The sequence below is a fragment of the Arvicanthis niloticus genome, chromosome 3 (assembly GCF_011762505.2).
Source record: "Arvicanthis niloticus isolate mArvNil1 chromosome 3, mArvNil1.pat.X, whole genome shotgun sequence".
Taxonomy (NCBI): Eukaryota; Metazoa; Chordata; class Mammalia; order Rodentia; family Muridae; genus Arvicanthis; species Arvicanthis niloticus.
The window spans coordinates 111896507-111920538 of record NC_047660.1 but is presented as its reverse complement, the minus strand read 5'-3'; the positions used below and the strand labels follow the sequence as shown (position 1 = coordinate 111920538).

The 24032-nt window shown below is 42.8% G+C and overlaps 2 protein-coding genes across 12 annotated transcripts in view; one reads left to right on the top strand and one right to left on the bottom strand.

The window, feature by feature from the left end:
• The window catches only part of Fn1 (fibronectin 1), a 69352-nt gene extending 68991 nt beyond the window's left edge, over nucleotides 1-361 (bottom strand). For all 10 annotated transcript variants that reach the window (XM_034497764.2, XM_034497766.2, XM_034497768.2 and 7 more), the window contains exon 1: nucleotides 201-361. In XM_034497764.2, coding sequence (XP_034353655.1) covers nucleotides 201-351 — 151 coding nt within the window. In that variant the 5' untranslated portion in view covers nucleotides 352-361. The remainder of the gene's footprint in view (nucleotides 1-200) is intronic.
• On the top strand, nucleotides 336-23330 carry LOC143441801 (uncharacterized). 2 transcript variants are annotated; one of them, XM_076931715.1, is made up of 3 exons: nucleotides 336-713; nucleotides 22929-23036; nucleotides 23207-23330. In XM_076931715.1, the coding sequence occupies exons 1-3, from the start codon at nucleotides 361-363 to the stop codon at nucleotides 23277-23279; spliced, it is 534 nt and encodes a 177-aa protein (XP_076787830.1). In that variant the 5' UTR covers nucleotides 336-360; the 3' UTR covers nucleotides 23280-23330. The 2 variants fall into 2 exon arrangements, with proteins under 2 accessions (XP_076787830.1, XP_076787829.1); XM_076931714.1 differs by having other exon boundaries at nucleotides 22926-23036.
• The last annotated feature ends 702 nt before the right edge of the window (nucleotides 23331-24032 follow it).

Genomic DNA, 24032 nt, shown 5'->3' with positions numbered 1-24032 from the left:
CTGCCTCCACTGTACCGGCAACCAGCCTGCTCAAACCTAAGCCTTTTGTATTCACAGCTGGCTTCCCTCACTAAAGCGCGCACTCACACAAGTTCGCACAGCCACGCACGCGCGCAAAAGTTTAGCCGTAACTTCTGCGGGCGCTGAGGACTAACCCATCCCTGCCGCCGGCCGGTTTCAGCCAGACTGTCGGTACTCACGCTTGCTCTGACTGACAGCCACCGGGGACTGAGGCTGCACGATTTGCTGAGCCTGTCTCTTGCTCTTCCCGGCTTCGGTGCAGCGCACCGACGTCCCCAGGCACAGCACTGCCAGCAGCAGCAGCCGCCCGGGTCCCGGACCCCTGAGCATCTTGAGTGGATGGGAGGAGAGTTATCCTCCCCACGAGGCAAGCGGCCACGAACTGTGGTTCCCCTCGCAGCCTGCAGGAAAAGTCCTGAGGTGGGGACCCCTGTAAGAAGATGGAAGGAGGACGGGAGAGGACCAGAAGTTGTGGCCGCAGGCCTGGCTCACACCCTAGGCTCCTTTCCTTCCCTTGTGCAGCGCAGCGGATGCGAGCGGCTGAGCCCCAAGAGCAGAGGCTTATATGGGACAGTCCCTTCCCGCCCCCCACGAGGCCCTGCGCGCCGGGGAGGAGGGTCCCGTCCGACTCCCCCCGCCTCTCCCGCAGCCGCAGCCGCCGCCGACCGCGCGCCGATTGGCCCAGAGTCCAGGTGACGTCACGGGGTACGGTGGGTTCGCCCCGAACAAAAGAGATGCTGATCTCCCGCCAGGTCTGGGACTGGATAACTTCCCCCCTTTGGTTTCCTTTGCGGTCGTCAAACTTTTGGGAGGAGGATTGGGGGTAGGGATGGAAAACGGCTGTAAAGTGAAGTAGACTCGGAGAAAGAGAGGGAGGGGCTGCAGCCGAATGAAGCCTGGGGTTGCAAGGTTTACCCCCTGATTTATTTATTTATTTATTTATTTATTTATTTTCTTTTTTTTTTTTTTAATTGGTGGCCGTGGTGGTGTTTGAGAACATTGCGTCACCTCTGAGAAAAGTCTGTGCTCACCGGGAGTGTATTTTGTGGGGAGGGAAAAAGTCATAAAGTGGCCACCACCTCGTCCCTGTAGGAATCCAGACTTCACTTTTGCAGCCCCGGGGCGGGGCGGCTCCTGCTGGGTGCTTTTCCTGGATCCTGGGCGCCGCCTAGGGTCCCCTTTCTTTGCCTTTACGGTGTTAAGTAGACTAAGATCCCGGTTTCTCCACTCAGTACCTGCCTGGTTTCAAAGAAGAGTCTGGGAGAGAGTGAGCGCCTGGCAAAGGTGACCCCTTCCCCGAGCTTCTACAGCCCGGGTTCTGCGCGGCGCTCTGCAGATTCCCGGCAAACTCAAAGGACCAAGTTTCTTTGCAAAGATGAAGCAACAGAAAGTTTCTTTTCTAAGTCATGAAGCAAAGTTTTCCTTTCCTGGGAATGGGGTGCCCGTTTCTTTTAGCAGGGCAATGGTGAACAGCTTGAGAAGGGGGAAAGTTGAACTGGCTGATGAAGGGAGGGACCTTCCGGTCCACGCCACGTTCACTGAGCTATTTGCACTCAAAGCAGAGACCTAGGTGGCCTCTGTAAGAGAGCCGGGGTTACAAGGACTTTATGTCTTGCCTCTTCCATCCTTCCCCCAATCCCCTCGCATGTATCTGGGCATGTTTTTTTTTTTTTTTTCTCTCAGACCACAATCAGAATTCCACCATCCACCCTCTCCCCCGCCGCCAGATTTTTTCATATTTCAATTGTTATCTGTTCCAAGAATTGTATAAAGTTCTACTGAAAATTATCTGGACTTTCTAGACTGCTGAGGTTGGAAAGGGAGAGGTCCCCTGCAGCCAGCAGCTTTAACACGTTGGTCGTCGTTATCACCATCATCATCTTCTTCTTCTTCTTCTTCTTCTTCTTCTTCTTCTTCTTCTTCTTCTTCTTCTTCTTCTTCTTCTTCTTCTTCTTCTTCTTCTTCTTCTTCTTCTTCTTCCTCTTCCTCTTCCTCTTCCTCTTCCTCTTCCTCTTCCTCTTCTTTTCTTCTTCGTCTCCTCCTCCTTCTTTTTCTCCTCCTCCTCCTCCTTCTCCTTCCATTTTTTTTTAACCTTTCAGACACACACAAGCACAGTTGCTTTGTTAGGGCTTCAAAACGAGAAGCCCACTCTTTTCAAAGCAGCAGATCCGAACCCCAGACTTGGCCCTCTCCTTCAGTTAGGCGCGTGGTCTCCTTTGCTTTGAGAACATATTAAAGTTACCAGCAAAATATGTTATTTGTACCAGGTTCTTATTTTCGCCAAAAGTTTTGCCGTAAGGATAATTTGAATTTGTATGCTTTATAAAATCCTCAACACATTAAAGACGCAAAATTAACATTTATTTTTATTGATGTAAAGAACTAAAAACAAAAAACCCACAGCGAATACCAGGTTTTTACACGCAGTGTAAAATAAGTCAAGAATCTTTGTGACCGACACTCAGAGTTGAACAAGTGCCAGACATTCCCCCAAATTTAGAATCCCGTCTGAGTTAGTTTTTTTGGAATTTCTCATCATCCCTTGACAAAACGGTTTTCTCTTTCACATATAAAAGAGCTCCTTGTAAAATAGTGAGCTTCTGGGAAGTGCTCTCCCCATGGGGGAGAAGGGTACCTGGAAATCAGGATGCTTGCTAGATAAACCTGAAGGGAAGGCTTTCCACAAATATGGTAAATTCTGGAGGAAGGAAATAAGCGGTTAGAAAAGAATTTTGTCACAAAAATATGATAGTTTGGTATATTTACCGTACTCAAAATACTTTAGAATAATATACTTATTGGAGAGCTTTGCGGGGAACCCACTTTACATTTCAGAAGAAAGTTTTCTCCTTCAGCCCCACAGAAAATGTCTCCCGTGGCCCACAAGCAAAAATATTTGGCTGAATTTTATAGGAATGCTTTTACTTGAAAGTTGTGTTTTGTTTTTGATTTTGGACATGGAGACATTTTCTCAGTTAAGGTAAACTGGCCTTGCTACAGTAGCCTTCTACCATCCAGATCTTGTTCAATTCCAAGTCAATTATCTGTAACTCAGAGATAATTAATTCTTAAAGACTTTGTTGGGGTCAGGGAACCAAGATGGCTCAATGGTTAGGACCACAGGCTGCTCTTCCAGAGGACCCAGGTTCTATTCCCAGTAACCACATGGCCTGGACCACTCACAACCATCTGTAACTCTAATTCTAGGGAATCAGTCGAAAGTATACCTCACCAAACTTTTGGGGTTTTGTTTTGGGTGTTTTTGTTGTTGCTGTTGTTGTTTTGTTTTGTTTGGGGGAAACCATTTTGTTTTGTTTGTTTGATTGATTCTTTTGTTTGTAGTACTTTTAGCATTTTTCTGGTTTTATTTCAAAGACCTGATCCTAGGTTGCAATAACAGAGCATCCTCACTTCATAGTTTTTCTAGGGTGAAGTTGGTATAGCGGTGGCTTCCCTTTCCCCATCAGCTCCTTGGGGCACTAGTTGTCTGTGTGTGAGGGTATAAATGTGACCGAGACACATCTAACCACGAAGGGTTGCCTCCCCTTGTAACTGCTGTGGTAGCAGAATTTTCCCAGTGTTTCTGACAACTTAAAATTTCACTAGGAAAAAGGGTGCACATACATTTGTGGGGTGCGTTCTTCGGATGCTTTGATGTTGGAGGGAGATGATCAAGAGCACATGTGTTATAGAACTTGAATTGGATTGACTTCTTTTGAGGTAAAGTCGGGGTTGGATGAAGAGCAAAGATAATTTATTAGACCTACTCATTCAGGACTGAAATGGAAACCACTCATGAGATAAGTTTTAAGGGTAAGTGTTTACATTCTAAGTGAAAAAGTGGGTTTTTTTTTAAGACTAATAAACATTATAGGCAATATCCCTAACTGACCAAACTGCTTGTCTATTGGAAGAGGGGAATCCCTGATAAGAACATCTGGACTTCAAAGAATACAATTGGGTGACAGTGGCTATTTTGTTTTGTTTTGGTTTTCCCTGGAAATCTTTGGCCTTTATCCTCTTGTTAATCTCTCAGTCCTGCCCTCGGAAGGCTTTGGCTGGGTGACCTTGTAGCACCGTTGATAAATGTACTGGTTTTTCTATCGGCAAGTTGGATGGGGAGAGATTACAATTGTTTTGTTTATTTTGGTTTTTATCGTTTGGGGAAGACCGTAGTTTGTTGTTTTGTTTTTGTTTTTGCATGAAATCCTTCCTTCTATTTTCTCCTTAAAATAGCCACATTTGCAAAAAGGCCGCTCATTAAGCACAGATGCAGAAAAATCAGGAGCTGCCCCGTGGTCAGCCCGTGTGGAGAGAGTGTCTGAGCAGTTTGTCCAGACTTGACAGGAAGCTTGCAACTAGGGAGCAAATATTTGATAACATTTTTAAATTATGCCATGAAAGCTGGCTAATTTTAACTTAATAAGCATTTTGTTTATATTTGAAGATACTTAAAAAATATTTTTTTTTTAAAATCAGCACTTTAAAAAGCCTTAATCTATGTCTTTTGCTCCTTAACTGGAATACTCTTTTCTCATTAGAATGATGTAACTCCCAAAGGCTTTGCAAAGGAGTCTACTTCATCTAGTAAAGCGGAAAGAACTACTGTGCAGCTGGACCACTTCACCAGACTGTCTCTACTTCTCAAGACAGGCAGCATGTGGTTGGGAAATTTTTATTTATATTAATTGCTGATTCTTTTTCCAGATTGGCTTTATCTTATTGGGCAACATGATTTTAAGTCCAATTTTGTTATGTTGGCAATTTGTTTGGGAAGGTTGACATAAAGGGAAAAAAAAACTTGAAAGTTTTTTATATTTAAAATTATTTTTATTTTTTTACCACCACAAATTTCAGATTCCTCGTATTCAATTGATTATGAAGGTAGAATCAGATGCATTAAAAATACCTGTGAATATTATGTTTGAAGTAACAATGTGTACCAATTGTAGACTATTGTGATAGAGGCAGTAGTCATTTATTTTGCCTAGTTTGTGGTAACAAATTAAGGTCATAGCCAACTGAATTATAAAAATGAAGACAAAAATATAGTCCTCCCAAAATTTATACTGAAACACATCCTAGGTTAATTCAATATATTATTTTATTAGCTATGAAAGTTTTACTAGCATGGAATGGACATTTAAAATCCCTGTTTAAAACATGAGAAAGGAAGGCATTGTTCCCATGCATAGAATCATAACATTTCAACAGCTTAATAGGAAAAAATAAGTAATTTTTTCTTAAACACGCATCTAAACTGCGTGACTTGCTAACAACCTGCATGTGCAGTTCCTCACTCCTCTATCAACAGCTGTCTTCTCTTGCAGAGCAAGGAATGGAGCCCAGAGCCTGAAGTAAGTAAGAGAGCAAGCATACTTACTCTCAACACTAAGCTACAGCACCAGCCCCCATCCGGAACTCACAGAACCGTCCAGTCTTCCTCTCATCCTTAGCAACGAGAACCTAGGGCTCAGGATATCTCTAGAATGGCATTTTCTAAGTCACCAGTCTTATAGAAACGGTGCGTCACTTCATAATCTCACTCTCACAACAAAAGCACGGGTAAAGCAATGGACTACAGGGTGTGGGAAGATGTCGTCTCCAACGTGAGACTGATTTATCTCATTTATATGTGGCATATAAAGCTATTCACGGCTTTGCTACTGGCTCCTGCTCATCGTATATGTTGGCTAATTTCTGGTGGACAAGTGGGCGAATTGAACCCACGTTTTTGAACACATCAAGCATACTCTGCTGAACCCCAAGTCCCTTCAGCCTAGTTTGGGCATGTTGAATCAGATGTAAAAGACTAGGGACTCTCTCCCAGCCTGAGGTTTGGTGGGAATGGTCTGTTTTAGAGTTGGCTTCTGTAGGCCCAGCACTATCCTCGGTGCTCCCTGGGAGTGAGTACTTGATAAATGAAGAAAGATTGCTTTTCTGGTCACATCGAGACCACAGCCACAGCCACAGCCACAGCCACAGCCGGGGGCAGTACTCAGTACTTTGCATGTGTTATTTAACTTTGTCCTCAAAGCAACTGCCAGAAATAGATATTAACAACCTAGTTTTACTCTCTGAGGCTCAGGGTTTAAAGATGAGAGACTGAGCTGGAATTTAAATTAAGGTCCCTGACATAAAATTCATGTCCTTCACCAAGACATTCACGGCTTTCCCTGAAGTGATTTTTGCCCCACATAAGTTAACAAGCAATGTGGGAAACTCTTTGGCTTTACCTTAGCTCTTCCTCCAGAGCTTGCTCTGCTCTGGGCCCTGGGGCCTGGCCTCCAGGACTGTAGAGCCAGCTGCCTGCTTGCAGGAATACAGGAGGAAAGGGAACAGGAAGTCTTCCCTACCCCACCCCACTCCCAGCTGCCCTTCTGATAGCAGCTTCCTCCTCCTAGAACTTGCCTTATCAAAGTGGGGACAATATAGATCAAGATTGGTCTGGATTTAAGGTAGGGCAGGTGGTCGAGGAATATAGAATGAGCTTTCTTAAGGTAAAAAAAAAATTATAATTAAATTAAATTAAAATAAGCTTCTTTAGTTGTTAATTTATTCCATTAGGATTCTAATCAAGCTTAATTTATCTCTAGGGATAGGGTGGGTCAGAGATAATCCGTCAGAAGATAAGCAGAGCTGTGGGACTCTGATCCAGATTAGATCTCCTTCAGAATGCTCCCTCAGGAGGGGGCTCCAGCTCTCAAGAGCTCTGTCCTACTAATGGTGGCTTAAGGTGACAAAAGTTTTCTTCTTTAAAGATTTATTTATTTATTTTACAGACATAAGTACACTGCCGATTTCTTCAGACACACCAGAAAAGGGCATTGGATCTCATTACAGATGCTTGTGAGCCAGCTTGTGGTTGCTGGGAATTGAACTCAGGACCTCTGCTGGAAAAGCAGTCAGTGCTCTTAACCTCTGAGCAGTCTCTCTAACCCCCTTATTTCTTTTTAAAAGATTTTAAAATTATAGATAGATAGATGAATAGATAGATAAATGTATACGTGTATACGCATACATACATACATACATACATACATACATACATACATACATAGGTATGTGCGTGAAGAAGAGATTCCATGGAGCTGGAGTTACAGGTGATGGTGAGCTGCCCAGCATGGCGCCCTGGATACTGGGAGCTGAACTCAGATCCTCTAGAAAGCAGTATGTTCTCCCATCTGAACTGTTTCTCCAGCCCCAAGTATGGCAACATTTCTTAGTTGGTAATTCTTGAAAGCTTAAGCACTGCTTATTTATCCATTGTTGCAATTTTGGTAACATACCTTCTCCCAAAGTCTCCCCAGGAAACACCACTTGAATGCGTTTTCTGATGAAACACAATCCAAATTTTAGCAGCCTCTAATCATGATAGTTATGCGTGGTTTAATTTTACATGGTAACAATACAGATAAAGCACATAATTCTTTTCCAAACTGAACAGTTAGTATCTGGGCATGGACTTCCCCTTGTAGCTCTCCAATCTGCTGATCCTGTACCCTCTAACACTATAGCTTTCCCAGAGTAAAATGCTTTAATACGGTGATCAGACAGCTACAGAATGTAAATCGTTATGTGTCTACCAAATCAGTCACACAAAAAGGTTGGCTTTTAATCCTAGCACTGGGGAGGTAGAGGCAGGAAAATCTGTGAGTTCGAGGCCAGCCTAGCCTACAGAGCAAGGTCCAGGATAGCTGGAGGTCTACAGAAAAACACTGACAATAAACAAATAAATGTGCTTCATAAATCTGCAGGTGCCCCTCTACATAAAAGTGAAGGGCAGTTTTGCTTGTATAATACGATGGTTACAGCACAAGGGGATGTTTAGGAAGACATCTTTTCTTCAGTATTTTGAAACTTCTCACAGTGTCCTGGAGACTTTTCAACTGAGATGTCTTTGTTAGTTATCTGTGAGCCACAATGCCTCTGCAGTCCATCTCGAAGATTCTTGGTAATTTATCCTCTCTTGCAAAGCAGGCCTATTTCTGTCGGCTGATGCCGTGTTCTGAAAGATTCCTGAGACTTCATCAATAAACACAGCCAGCCTGACTGCATATTTTCTTCTTCCAGTCAAGCTTTGACGAAAATAATACATGTGTTGAGGACCCTAATGATTAAAACCACTTCAGTTTAGGAGGGCAAGACAAAAAATAAATATAGTGTGGAATTCTGGGTAGCACACGAATTCTGTCCTGATTTCGTCCTAAGTGACAAAAGATTCTGAGTTCAGGCCTGCAGCATCATAAACGGGAAGATGTTTTTCTTCAGAAAACAAAAATCTTTCTCTTTTAACTTTTCTTTCTTAAAGTGTGTGTTTTTTTTAATTTTGTTTGTTTTTGTTTGTTTGAACTAACTACAAGTGCTTAGATAAAGTTATCACTTAAACAACTGGCTCAGCACGTGGTTCAGCACGTAGTACCTCTGGCTGCTCCCGTTTGGAGGATGGGAGTAGAAAGAGAAGGGTGAGTAAGCATTAGGACATTTTAAAAGATGCTTTGTCGATTTCTCTAAAATACTCCCTTCGGATTTCAACTGCGTTTTGAGACATATACTTCGATAAGGGTTGTCACGTGTACACCACAAAGTGGGACACCTCTGATAAGAGTGACCAAAAGCGCTCTGGTCCTTGGTGTGACTGTTCCCTCCTGTCCTCCCTGTCCCAACAACCATGAGTCAACTCCTTGCCACTTTGGGATAGTTTGCATTTTCTAGTTTTATGTACCCATGGCATCTGGCTCTTTCACTGAGGATGAATGTTTTGAGATTTATGAATAACTCATTCTTGGTATGGATGGATATTTTTTTCTTGGATAAATATCCAGTAATAAAATTGTTCAAACCATTTCCTAGATGAGTTTTTTTCCTAACATTTTGAGACATAAGTCATCATCCTCACTTTGTTGTATTCCTGTCTGTCACCATCAGTGTGTGACACCCTGGCTCCTAACATCTTGTCACACTTCGGAATGGTTGCTTCCTGTGAGGCAGCAATTGGTTCCCTCCTTCATGTGAGCGGTTACTAAGGGGCTCCTGTGTTACTGGCAGTTTAAATACACTAGTCGACAACTGGAAAAATATTATCCTTTTTTGGCAGCATACTTCAGTTGTAATTTGGGATTGTACTATGTATCTATTTTTAAGTTACCATTTATTCTGGGTATCTGTATCTGTGTGGGTCCATGAATGCCATGGCACGCCTGTGGAGATCAGAGGACAACCCTTAAGAGTCACTTCTCTCTTATGAGGTGGGTCCCAGGATTGGATTCAGGCTGTCAGGTTTAACTACAGGCACGTGTTTACCTATTGATCACCTTTGATAACCTATAGATTCTGTACTCTTAGAAAGTCTATTTTGTGGCCTTTTCATTTGCAGTCCAGTAAAACGTGTTACTTTTGGCAGTTTTTCAGTACATAAAGTTTTTACAGTTACTTTAATATTCCCTGTTTGCTTATCCAATATTATAATATTTTCTACCAGTCCACTGTTTGAAAACAAATTCTATTTCCCTTGAGGCATGATGTCAAAGATTGAAATTGGAAAAAAAAAAGTTTAGTCGAAAGCCAATGAGGAAAAAGACACTACAGGAAATAAATACTATAACCATGGCTTGGCTGGGTGTTGGATTTAATGATTATTAAGCAAATTGGAAGATAATGATAGTGTCTCTTATTGTCTAATGTAGTTAGTATGTGAATAAGGTGATATCAGTTGGTTTCCATGTGAAGTTGTTACTCGTGACTCTGATGATTCTGGGTACTCTAATGTCCTCCTCACCATGGTCCTAACTCAGCATTTCTCTAGATCGACCTGTATCTTGTTGCTGTTCCCGAAGTTTTCATTGATGCTTTTCTCCCAAACAGTACTGACATGTATTTAATGGAGGGCACTGACTTCATTCTTGCTAGGAAGTCTTTTTTTCCCTCACACTGCATATTTTTAAGGGGGATGGCAGGCACTCCCAGATGTCTAACTCCAGTCTCTTCTGGGCAAGTCTTCTCACACACAGTAGACTAGTAGGCCGTTTACGGCTTCCCTGCTAGTTAGATACACAGTAGACAGCATCTTTATCAGTGGAATGTGAGAAGTGACATATTTCAGATCTGGGATCGGGGCATCACCCCCACAGCATGCCTCCTCCGGTTTGTTCCCACCAGCGGAAGTGCAGACGGTGGCTGACACCCAGCACTTACCCGTAAAGATGATGAAAATGTTTTGGAAATTATTTTGGCTCTGAAACACCCTGGTGAGCAGAACTGGACCAGTGACCTGGGCCATTCAGTTTGGGACTGTTGTCTGAAACAGAAATACACATTTTATTCATGAAGCCCCTGAGGGCACATCTGTTACAGAGCCGTGCTTTTATAGAAGGCTTTGCCTCCCTTAGCTTCCCATCTTTTCGTTTGCTAGCTCTGTCTTGATGTTGACAACTCTGTAGTACAGCCCTCTCTCTTTCTGGCTTTCTATATACACATATGCTAGAATTGTCGTTTCTATGCCAAATTCCCCTAATGTCTTGCTATTTACTGCTGAATGGTAAATGCAGACTGCCCAATAAATATTTCCGAGTCCCTGCTAAGAAGACTAGTACAGTCAAAGAATGTTCCTCCCCTCAAATCTACCTGTTGAAATCCTTTATCAGTCATAACCTCTCACTGGGACCTTACTGGAAAGCAGAGTCTTTAAAGAAGCAATTAAGTTACAAGTTTCTTAAGGTGAGCCCTGATTCTATGTGACTGCTGTCCTTCTGGAAGGGCAGAATTGTCAGGGAGTTGTCTGAACGCTACAGCTTGGTGTTGATGGAGCCTCAGGACTCCAGACCCCAGCATGGCTGCTACACAAACCTCCTCAGCAGCTGCAACCAAAGCACCTGGAGACTTAGTCATGCCACCTGGGGAGAAGGAGAAAGAATGTCTGGCCAAAGGGGAGTCTGGAATTTGAGGGGAAAGAAGGATTTTAAAATAAGAAATGCTAACACAAGCTCTATTTAAACTTAAATAGGGAAATGGTGAGTAACACTTAGAGTACAGGCAGGCTTTGGAAGGAAGAGTCGATGCTTCCACAGATGACTCAGGGGTCAAGGCTTGCTTAGAGCCTTGGAGGAGCCCATAATACTTTGCTTTTGATACAGAATCTCACTATTTAGTCTCAACTGCCCTGGAACTCACTGTGTAGTCTTAGCTGGCCTAGAATTCAGAAAGAGACCCTCCTGCCTCTGCCTCTGCCTCTGCCTCTGCCTCTGCCTCTGCCTCTGCCTCTGCCTCTGCCTCTGCCTCTGCCTCTGCCTCTGCCTCTGCCTCTGCCTCTGCCTCTGCCTCTGCCTCTGCCTCTGCCTCTGCCTCTGCCTCTGCCTCTGCCTCTGCCTCTGCCTCTGCCTCTGCCTCTGCCTCTGCCTCTGCCTCTGCCTCTGCCTCTGCCTCTGCGCCTCTGCCTCTGCCTCTCTGCCTCTCTGCCTCTGCCTCTCTGCCTCTGCCTCTCTGCCTCTGCCTCTCTGCCTCTGCCTCTCTGCCTCTGCCTCTCTGCCTCTGCCTCTCTACCCCTGCCTCTCCCTCTGCTTCCTCAGTGATGGGATTAAAAGCATTCACAGCCATACCCAGCTTCCATAGTATTTTTAAGAGGGCACCCTGCTGAAAGAGGAAAGAGATCAATGGTCAGTACTGATGACTTAGAAGAAAAAAACAACAAAACAACATAAAACAAAACAAAAAAAATAGTAAGATCATGAGAAATCTAATAAGTCCAAAGAAGATTATTTGTAAGCCTGGTACCATGAAGAACCAAACAGCGTGAGGATGGCTTGATGTAGATTGATCATTATTCACTGCATGGAGTAACGAAGCACTTGGAAGAAGTCTTTTTCCATAAGGAGATCCCTGAGACATCTGGGATCTCTCAAATGCCAATGCTGGATAGATTTATTCTGGTCTTTGAGTGATTTCTAAAGCCAAAGTGACAATAATGAGCATCTGTTCTTCTGTCTCTGGAGTCCCAAGTCCAAAATGCTGAGCAGAGTTTGATGGCATAGAACTCGTGTACTTGGTTCTATTTCAATTACAGCCTCTACAGTCTTTTAGGCCATAACACAAATGTAGGAGTAACTTTCTACTGCCCAAATCTACTGCGATCATAGACAGAAAAGATATTAACCCTTGCCACTTGCACTGTTGATAGTCCTGTGACTTTTCGAGTCTTGACAGTGGGGAAGTAGTAGAAGATAACGAAGGCCAAAAAGTTTATGGCATCCAAGCTGTGTGGCATTCATCAGGATGGTTCCTAGACATCACCTGTAATGACTGTTCATTCACGGCACTTAAGACATTTGGCAGCTCCAAAGGAAGGCCAGAACATGAGTATATATGACATTGCCTCTTATCAAGATGGCTCGTTGCCTGGTTGCATTTGGATGAGTTTTGAGGCTGCACACAGTATGTTGTAGCAGGTTCCTAGAAGGCCATCTGAAGGAAATCTGCGGAGTAAATCTCTCCCCTAATGGCAACCACATTGCAAAATAGTAGTGGTGGCAACGTCGGCAAAGGATGGGTCCTTTGATCATGATGCTGCCCCTGCCCATTAGAGTTCAGTTACTTGTGCTCACTTTGAGCCTACTGAGAAAGTGCTTCTTACTCAGTAGTGCCTAAGATAGCATATCTACAATATAGACCAATGTAGGCTGCTCTCCACTGAAGACTGTGTCTGGTTATAAGAAACAAAGTAGTGGACATTTCTTCTGATAAGCAACTCATAGCTACTTGTTCATGGATGGACCTTCAAGCTCCAGATGCCTGAGTAGTGAAGATCACGGGAGAAGAAGTCTCACGTCAGGCTCTCCTTCACTATCTATATCCTCAAAAGAAAATAATTGATGTATTTTGTTCTATTGTGTTTTCTGCCAATTAATATGTTTAGAATTGGCATTTCATGTTAGCCCTACTCATGAACAGCCAACCAAGTCATTTGGTGATGGCAAACTCCTTTCACTGTTGAAACTTAATTCTCATTTTCAGGTTCTTCTAAACTGTGTAGATGAACTGTTTGCATTAATTTTTGTGGAGACCCTATCATAACCCTCGATACTCAAGACTGTGACTGTTCTTTTTGAATTTCTGAATCTTGAAAGTTGGCTGGATGCTCTAGGACTATGTGCAACCCAGCAAGCAAGATGACTTTCAAATTAAAAGCAACGCGTTACCAGAAGCTAATTGAGCCACGCCTCTTTCCCTTCCCCAGGAAGAGAGGTGAAGCAAGAGTCTGCCGCTATGCTGAGGTGTATATAGTGAAGAAGTCTGCGGTTCTCCCTGTAGAGCTCCTGAGGAACTGTAACTGCAGCAGGACACCCACCAGCTGAGCACTCACCTTGTCAAAAGAGAGTCTCTCAATTGGCTTTGAATTCTGCATCCTTTATAGTATCCTAAAGTAAAGCCATTGCGTCAGGATTCAAAGCAGTTTTTAGAAAGCAAACATGATTTCTCTATCTTACCACTGCTTTCTCTTGGTAATTTTGAAGATGTAGTTCTTAAATTAAAAGATATGCTTTGCAGGGCAGTGGTGGCGCATGCCTTTAATCCCAGCATTTAGGAGGCAGAGGCAGGCAGATTTCTGAGTTCAAGGCCAGCCTGGTCTACAGAGTGACAGAGGACAGCCAGGGCTACACAGAAAAACCCTGTCTCGAAAAACAAAAACAAACCAACCAACCAAACAAACAAACAAAAAGATATGCCTTGTCTAAGTTAAGGTCACTTCTAAATATAAAGCATAAACTTTTTTTTTTAAATTATACACTTTATAACAGCCAAGTCTAAGAACCCAATTAATGAATTAATGAGAAACAAGAATTACCAAGACACTTGATTTAAACTGAATATCTTAAACTAGTTTTTGGCTTAGATAGATTTTTGATGTTGTTGTTGTTTTGTGTTTGTCTCTGAGTTAAAAGGACAATGAGAGGCCAGGGCACATGCAAACAAGAATTGTTCACTTTCTTGGAAAATCGAAAATAGACAAGACTGATTCCTCAATGCTCAAATATCCTGATGTGCCCAGATCATTAGAACATTTAAGCAATGAAGCAATTATAGTTACTAGGTCAGAAATCAGAAGGCATAGCTAATGATTATCTCTTGAAGGTGTTGATGCTGTCAAGGTATACCCAGTGACATAGTCAAAATTTTACATAGAAACTTGCTATAAATTGAGTGTGTTTCACCATCTTCTCAATGTTATACATTGAAGGTTGATCCTCGGTGCTCAGTGTGCTCAGTTTTGGAGACAGAGAGAGAGAGAGAGAGAGCTTCCTGAAACCAGTTTTGATCATCAACTCAATTGGACTGAGAAGCGTCTACAGGAGTAGTACAGCACAAGCCTGCCTGGGGGATGTATTTCCAGGAAGATTCAGTAAGACAAGAAAACTCATCCTGGCTGTGAGCAGGACAATCCGATAGATCCCAATAGATTGGGATCCTACATGGAAGAAAACAGGGTAAAGAAGAGTGTTCCTTCCTGTAAGTTGTGTTTCTCCTGTGTTTGGTCACAGCACCTAGAAGTTCTGACTAACAGGAAATTGTTTGCAAGTGAGTAGTGTCATTCAAAAGCATTTGAACCAGTTTGCAGGAAGGAATTTGAAAAATTTTTATGACGTGGGCTAGAAATCTGAGCATACGTAAGCAGAGGTTCATAATAGGTAGTCATGGTGGAAAACTCATCAGGTAAGAATGTCTTGCAGGGCGGTGGTGGCGCACGCCTTTAATCCCAGCACATGGGAGGCAGAGGCAGGCAGATTTCTGAGTTCGAGGCCAGCCTGGTCTACAGAGTGAGTCCAGGACAGCCAGGGCTATACAGAGAAATCCTGTCTCGAAAAACCAAAAAACAAAAAAAGAAAGAATGTCTTTAGCAAAACTGACTGTACATGAGGCTTCATGCTACACTGTGGTAAATGGCTTTCTGAGACTCTGGGGGAGGCTGAGTCACAAGATGACATATTCATTTGGAAATTTCAGAACAACCTAGCATTCACACTGTGGCACGGATATTGCTGGCTGCTTTTAGCCAAGTATACAGTGAGAATTTGAAGTGAAAAAACAGAATAGAAGAATTTTGAGGGGGGAAGTGATTTTTTTTCCTACGAAAGAAGAATGTTTAAAGCTGGATCCCAGGAAAAGGTGGTTGTAAAGAGATGGAGATGGCTTAAAGAATGTAGGCACACTGGGACCATGAGACTGATGCCTTAAAGGCATCTCAAGATTTAGCGATTTAGCTCTTTTTTTTTTTCTTTTTGAAAGACTTTCCCCTCAGAAGGGAGCATCTCTGAAGTGTCTAGATTACCCAGGGATGTCTAGGGGATGCATTCACCAGTATTTGTTCATCAAACTCAGCCATGAGGCATGCAGAGGCAAATACCACTGCAGTCCAGAGGTTCCTTGGCTACCACTTGAAAATGGTGGCCAACATTAACATAATTCTTGTGATGCTAATTTTGCAAGTGTGGAGAGGAACTATAGTTATGGGGGTCATAAAGGCAAGGCCTGAGATGTCAAAGGAAGGTATGGGAAGGCAGGAAGTGTCAAATGGGTCAGATTCCCTGCAAACAATCTTGAGAAGTAAAGCATAAAGCTTTTGAGGTTCAGGCAGCAATAGAGAGTCCAAGGTTTAGAGGTGCCAGAAAAGTAAGTATATGTTTTCTGCGAGCATCTGTGGTTGGTATGAGTGTGTGTGTGTGTGTGTGTGTGTATGTATATGTGTGTAGGTATGCATCATATATGTGTACATGGATGTGGAGACCTGAGGCTGCTGTTGGGAGTCTTCCTCAATTACTCTCCACCTTGTGCATTGCGGCAGGCTCTCTTGACTGATCCCAAAGCTCGCCCATATATTTAGTTTAGCTGGCTGGTTTGTTCTGTGGCATCTCCTGCCTTCACCTCCTGAGTGCTGCAATCAAAGGCACACTCCCATTTCAGCAGTTCTGTTAGTACTGCACTTCATAACCTTGAGTCCTCACACTTGTGCTTTACCACTGAGCCATCACTCCCATCCCCTCTAAATGAATACAGTCTCTCTTCTCTCTCCCTCCCCCTTTCCCTCCCCCTCTCTTCCCAAAGTCTCTATGTAGAATAGGATGACCTCAAACTATACTCTTGCTGTTCCAGACTCGCAGGTGTGGAGACTGCCCGCATGCAGGTTGTTAGTGTCTTATTTAATAGCTTTTGTGCTTTCATGATGTGGCATAGTTGAGACTTGTGACAGAATCCACTTTAACATATTTGTCATGAATCTGAAAATGTTTACTGTGCCCATTTAGGAACAGTTTGCGGACCTTTGGTGTATAACAAAATCAGGGTAAAATGTCCTTTTGAATTTGGATAGTATTTTTTCTACTGTTTTATAGTTCCCTTGCCAAGATGTTATTCAACAGTAAATGTTAAGTATCACAGCTTTATTATGTTCCTAAAGGAATTAAAACTGACTTTCATACAAAATACTCCTTTTCACACTTCTATTTCAAAGGTTCAAAAATATTTATCTGAATTGCATAATCAAAATCACTTACAATTCAGATAGGCAGAATGGCTCTTGATAAAGACTCCTAATGAACATACCCCTCAGCACTGGGAACAGAAGGGTACTGGATCACCATTCTTTGGGTACACAGTAGGCATCACAGTCTGGCTCACCATGTTTTGGGCACACAGTAGGTATCACAGGTAGGTAGTAGGTCATCATGTTTTGGGCACACAGTAGGCATCACAGGTAAGTACTGGCTTGCCATGCTTTGAGAACACAGTGGGCATCAGCAGTCTGTTAGAAAACAGAGTTTAGGTATCTGTGGCAGCTGGCAGCTGAGCTACGTGGTCGTTGTTGAAGAGATTTGTTGTGTTTGTAGTTGGGTTGTTTCAGATTCTGGGTTCTGTGTCATCCACTGAAGAAGAAATCCTCAGGGGTGGGGATTGACTTTCCATTTCTTTCATATATTTCATCCAAGGATGGGGTACCACGTTGAGCACATGACAAAAGTGTTCCATAAGCTTCTCTTTTCAGAGGGGAAGATGATGCCTCAACAAGCCAGAGGTGACAATTTCTGAGGCTCCAGCCAGAGTTTCCTCAGCCCTATGCTTCAGTCTCAGTCTGCTTGGGTTTGAAATGTCTTTTTGTTGTTGTTGTTGCTGCTGCTGCTGCCTACTCCCAAATGATACATCAGCTTTCGAGATTTGTTTTTATGTTTTCTCACCTACTGCTTTAAGATTAGACTTTTTGCCTAAGCAGCAAAATTCAAAAGACCCTTTCAGAGGCTGAAAGGGTCAAAGGCCTCACAGCACATAACACAGTGTGAGGGGGGATGGCAAATACTAGTATTTCTAAGACAAAGATGAGATAGTGAACAGATTGGGCTCCCTTTTTGATGAGCCACAAGTGCTTGCTGCAGACTGGTTTAAGGATGTCATTAGTATTGACAACAGGACCAGCAAATGCTCAGTGGGTATGGTGGTTTGAATATGCTTTGCCCATAGAGCATAGCACTATCAGGAGATCTGGCCCTGTTGGAGTAGGTGTGGCCTTGTTAGAGGAAGTGTGTCACTGTGAAGACTGCCTTTGAGTCTTCTATGCTCAAGCTATGTCCTGACACCGTCCCCTCCTGCTACCTTCTGGTCAGGATATAGAACTCTCAGCTCCTTCTCCAGCACCATGTCTGCCTGCAGGCTGCCATGCCTCTCACCATGAGGATAATGGACTAAACCTCTGAAACTATAAGCCAGCCCTAATTAAATGTTTTCCTTTTATAAGAGTTACCTTGGTCATGGTGTCTCTCCACAGAAATAAAACCCTAACTAAGACAAAGGGTAAAGGTGCTTTAGCTGTCAAGTCTGAAGATTTGAGTTCAATCCCTGGGACCCACATGGTAGAATGAGAGAAGAACCGTCCAGAAGTAGTCCTCTGGCCACCACATGAGCATCATGGCTCATACCCCTGCCCTCATCCATTCCCCAAAAGACTGCTATAAGTAGTTCTCTGAACCCTACACGCACAGGTCCACCCACACTCCCCACTCCACGTGCTTACACACACACACACACACACACACACACACACACACACACACACAGAACATTTAAAAATGCACAATGCACAGACATGTGCAGCATTCCCTCAAGCATAGTAAAATAGTGACAATGCAAGAAGCTGTCTTCTGCAGTCCATTGTTGCGCATAACTTGTATGGTTCTCACTTTATTCTCAATTGTTAGCTGCCTCAAAGTTGCACACTTCAGTCTAAGTTACCTTGTTATTCTAAGAAGAAGATGTTAGGGGGCTGGAAATTAACCTAGCATTTGGGAACGTTTGTGGACATAATTGCCATCATATGTTGAGGACGTGTGACTTGGTTCAGGAGGACATGGCAGGAAGCACTTTGCTTATTAATCGTCTTCTTTGCCTTATAATTGTAGTAAAAGTCCCTCTTAAGGAAAGGACTTGCTTTGGTCAAAGCTGGATGAAATTCCATCTGGTCTACTGGTCTATCAGGGCACTGCAGAGAGACTAAGTGGCTCTGTGGTTGGGGTTAGATGATGTCAGTTCATCAGTTGACATTCCTATATAAGTGGCACTTTGGTTCCATGCTCTGCTTGGATATGGCAGTGTTTACTTGATTATGTTTAAATCTTTATGCCTCCATCTGTATATATTCCATCCATCTGTACTGAATGAGATGTTTTCTTATTCCTTGGGCTCAAAATTTACACACTTTAAAAAAAGACCCAGAGCTGAGCGTAGAGGTGCACACCTTTAATGACAGTATTACTCAAGAGACAGAGGCAGGCTGATCTCTGTGAGTTCGGGGCTAACCTGGTCTCCATAGTGCATTCCAGGATAGCCAGGGCTATGTACAGAGACCCTTTCTCAAAAACCTGAAAGTCCAGAACCAAAATCAACCACCCTAACTCTTGACCATCCTAAATCTGTGTGTTTTATTTAAAAAAATCTTTAAAAATAGAATAATGGTACACATGTTTTGCAAGTTATGCACACATTTTGAACATAACTGGAATGTTGAAGCATACTCTTTAGCAAGGAATATGGCTCATGGCCTAAATTTGTTTTGGTTTCTAGCTGAAACTTTATCTCTAACAAGCAGAAAGGGGTTTGATTGTCCCACCCTGCCATACACCTCTGTAAATGAAACCTATTTTTTCCCGATTTGGCATCCAGGGAGTTGAAGGATGCACCACCTAAAACAGCACATTCTGGGAGGAGTTCCAAGTGAAAGAGGGTGGAGCCCAAGGCAGAGAAAGTGGCTCCCCAAGGGAATAAACCGCGTCTGAGTGAAGGACTTGACCTTTGGGAGTCCCAACTGCCTGTCGAATGGCTTGTTGGGTAGTCCTGGCCCCACAGAGCCCACAGCCATGCTAGCAAGGCCAGTCCTGTGAATGAAGACTAAGATCCCAGTGATCAAGACCCCCGACCTAGGTGGAAAAAGACAGTGCAACTGAGCAGGCTTGTTCTGTAGTTCTTTCCAAATCTATAAACCTAATAAGTCTCTCACTTTTCCAGGGAACAGACAGTGTGAGAAAATGGGCCAGGAGAAGTACAGGAGCTGCTCACAGAAAATCACCAGAAGCAAGGGAAATAGGATTACTCAAAGTGTACAGTCATAACAACTACTAGCCGTGTTCTCCAGAAATACATTGGGTTTTTTTTTTTTTCAAATTAAAAGAGGAAAATGTCAAGATATGTCATACAAAGTGATTTTATGTAACTTTTCAAGTAGATTTGCCTATAACAAAAGCTACTCTTGGTTTTACATCTGCAGATGCTCTTTGCAAAGACGTGTGTGCATGTGTTTAACATTTACCTCCAGGATTGCTATGTTAATATTACCGTTGCGTACTCTGACATTTTAGTTTTAACATTTATATTTGGAGGAATTAAAGAAAAAAAAAAGCACTTCCAAAAAAGTATAACTCGTTTCTGAAATCTGAATCCCTGTTAATTGTTTGAGAAACAACTGTATTAGTTGCTCATGAGTGAAAAAAAAAAAAAAAGAAATAAAAAAGAAAAGGACGTGACTACTCCTAGGTATGGGGGAGGAGAAAGCTTAACAGAGATAAAAGAGAGAGCATAGCCAGAGGCAGAGACATCTGGGAAACTCCAGAATGAACAAGATCAGACTAAGCTGTGCCCTGTGAAGAGAGAGGGGAGGAGAGCTGCCAACCAAGAGAGGCAGCCTGGGCCAAGAGACTGACCAGGAGAGTGGCTAGATAATATAGGGAAGGGCAGCCCAGTCCCTAGGCTGGAGAAGTTTAGGGTAGGGGGTGGGGTATGCCAGGTAGAGACTGAGGGATATCTGTAGAACCTGTGGGGCTGTGTCGGCTTTGATATGTTAAATAGGCTTCTTAGCCATTTGTTTAAGACTTAGCAATTTGTCTCTTTGTGAGAGAATACCCAGACAAAAGCAATTTAAGGAAAGATGCCTTTTGTCTCACAGTTTCAGGGTGTAGTCTGTCTTGAAGGGAAGCCATGGCAACAGGAGCATGCAGCAGCCATTCACGGTGCATGTACAGCCAGGAAGCAGAGGGAGAAGGATGCTTGCTTTTTCGTTGTATGTAGTGTGGGACCTCAGCCTATGGGATGCTGTTACTCATATACAGGGTGAGCCTTCCCACCTCGTTAAAATAATTAAATGTAGGTAATCTCTCCCAGGCACATTCTGTTCTGAGGCTTGTCTACCTGATGATTCTAGATCTGGTAAAGTTGACCAGCGATGTTAGTTTAACCTTCACTATAGCTATGGAGTCATAGAACTGCTTCTCTGGACATCCAAACGGATGAGCAATACAGAATGTAATTGTATAGAATGAGACTTTTCAGTAACTAAAGACCTGTAAACTAAATACTAACTGGCAAGATGAGAGTAAAGAATCTCTGCTCTCTCGTACAGTTTGCCTTTCATGACAGTAGATAGCAGTTATACAAATGGGCATTTGATTTCGGTGTGAGGGTGGACGGTCTAAGGGTAAGAGCTATCCGGACTGATGTACACTACTGTGGTTAAACAGAAGCCATACAAGCGCTTGGTGACAGTACCTAAGGGCAACATAGTCATCCTTGGGTTATACTGAGTGACTTCCATGTCTCTTCCAAGTCTAATACTCTATAAGGGGGACTGAATCTCTTAATGAAGTAAACCTTTTGAAAATGTTTCATTTGTCTTCTTGGTTAATAGAATAAGCTAACTTTACAGCATGGATCTGCTTCTGATAAAAAGAAGCAAAGAACCTTTAAGACGCATAAGAGAGAGAGAGAGAAAGGAGCACTTGGAATATGTTATTACAAAGTAAAGTACTTGACAGCCATCTCTTTTCTATACATATTTCTAGAAGATCCTTGCATGCATTCCGAATATCATGTTAGTATTCCTCTGCTAGTTGCTCTTTAAACAGTAGAGCATATGGTTCAAATTTAATTGGGAAAAGGATTTGGCCGATTCTAAAACTTACTGAAGGAAACCTGTGAACAAAAGTTGTTCCTAGAATAGACTCTACTAATAATAAAGAAAGGTAGTTGTGAGTGTTATGTTTTATAAAAAAAAAGAGAGAAAAAAGCCAAGGATAAGTTTGATAGAGGCTCAGAATGGTGCAGGAGAAGGGGATGCCTCTGCAGGCCCATACTGAGGCATTTCTTCCCCCTGAGGTACCAGCCATAAGATGGATATAGTATGAAATAGTTCATTTAGGGCATGGGGAGGGGAATTGGGAAGGGAAGAGAGATAGAGAGAGAGAGAGAGAGAGAGAGAGAGAGAGAGAGAGAGAGAGGAGGAGAAGAGGGGAAGGAAGAGGAATAGGAAGAGGAGGAAGAGGAGAAAGAAAGAGAAGAGGAGGAGGAGGAGGAATAGGAAGAGGAGGAAGAGGAGAAAGAAGGAGAAGAGGAGGAGGAGGAGGAGGACGGGGAGGAGGAAGAAAAGGAGGAGAATAGAAGCCGGCCATGAGCACATGGGGGAGAGGTGGGATGGAGAGAGAAGGGAAGAGGGGAAGAGGGGAAGAGGGGAAGAGAGTAAGAGAGTGAGGAGGGGGCAAACAGCCCCTTTTATAGTGAGTCAGGCATACCTGACTGTTGCCAGGTAACTGTGGGGCGGAGCCTAGAAGAAATGCTAACAATGAGTATTGACTAAGTTGATGGACTATAGTGAGCTGGCCATAGTTTATAAATCAACCATAGCTTCTGGGTATCTGTGTGGATGAGGCAACCTTCATGCACAGCCCTTCAAGCAACAGTGCTCAGAACTCCTGGCTGGCTCTTAACATCTTTCAGTTGGACTCTTGATTTGATGGTGTCATTCCCTCCATGGCAACTAGGAGGAGCTGTTTGGTCTTGACCAAACCATAGCCATATCCATGGGATCAAAATACCCACCTACTTGTATTGAATTCATCTTTTATAGCTTTTGATCTTCATTGCAAAGGTTAAATTAAAAAAAATTTAAAAGTTTTATAATGAAAACATAAACTGCTGAGATCTTGCACAGCTAAGGATTTATGTCCTATTTTTGTTTTCATTTGTTTTTTTGAAACAGCTTCTCACCATATTGACTTAGCTGGCCTGGAATTTGCTAAGTAAACCAGGCTGGCCTTGAACTCAGAAGCCTGTCTCTGTCTCCCAAGTGGTGGGATTAATTCTGCTCACCACCACACCCAGCTTCTTCTTTGTTTGAATGAGGCTTAGAGTGAGCTGTTTTGAGTAGATGGCTTGATTTCCCATCTAATCAACAGAGCCGTGTTTCTTTGCATGAGAACTTCTGATATTTCTTCGCTACTTATTGGCTTCCTTCCTTCCTTCCTTCCTTCCTTTCAACTGCTCTTTTGTTTGACAATGAGAAGTTTAAAGTCCTGATCTATAGTCTGAAATTTTTTTTTTCTCTTTAGTAGTTCTATGAGAACAAACCCAGACCCAGACCATAAGAGGCAACAAGATAAGGACCAGAGGACACTGGCTGTGCTGTGTGATGAGTGGATGGACTGTCAGCACAGTTTCAGGTGAGTTTACTTGGGAGTAAAGGACAATGGATTGAGTAGTCCATAGACATTACCAGTGTCTTCCTAAGATGTCAAGTCTATGACACTGCATCAAGGAAACAATATTAGGTTGGACACCCCAAGATAATATTACATGGAACCTATAAAAAATGTAATTTCTTTTCTTGCAGATCACAGCAATCGACATTGGACGTTTCACATGGCTTAGAGGAAAACTTCAAACAACAAAAAAATCTTATATAAATTTTCTATAGCTGTATGACAAATGGCTACACATTTGACAACTTAAAACAACGTTTTTCTTTTTTCTTTTTCTTTAATCTTACAGTTCAGTAGGTCGGCAGTCTGGGTAGGCTTGACTGAGTTTTCTGATTGGGATCATGGAAGACTGAAGTCTAGGAACTGTTGAGCTCTAGTGAAGAGTCTGCTTCTAACCTCTTTCAGGTTGTAGGCAGAACTCAGCTTCGACCTGCTGCCAGAGGTTGTTCAGAGAAGCTCTCTGGCCCTTGCATGTGGTCCCCTCTATTGGTTCAAGCCAGCAACGGTATATTAAAACATTGTGCTTTGAATCTCTGATTTTTCCTTTGCCACCAACCTTTTAAAGGAATCCTGTAATAATATTGGCTCAGTTATACATCTGCATTTTAATGAACTCAAAATCAATCGATGACAAATTACATTTGTAACACTAGTTATATTTACAAAAAAAAAAAAACACTTTCCTGTCTACAAAAGCAGAATCAAAACTGCCACAAGAGACTGCACTACGATAGCTGAGAACATGGGCTCAAGAATGACAGTGGGTTCGAAGCTACGCTTATTAATTTGTTATATGGCATTGGATAAAGCTTCTTAGCTTCTTTGTGCTTCTGCAAAAGTAATAGCACCTTTAAGGTCCTGACGTGATGAGTTCAACGAATAAGATAATTCGTGAAAAACATTCAACACAGTGGCTACATAGTAACAACTCAATAAATCAAACATTCCTGGAGAAAT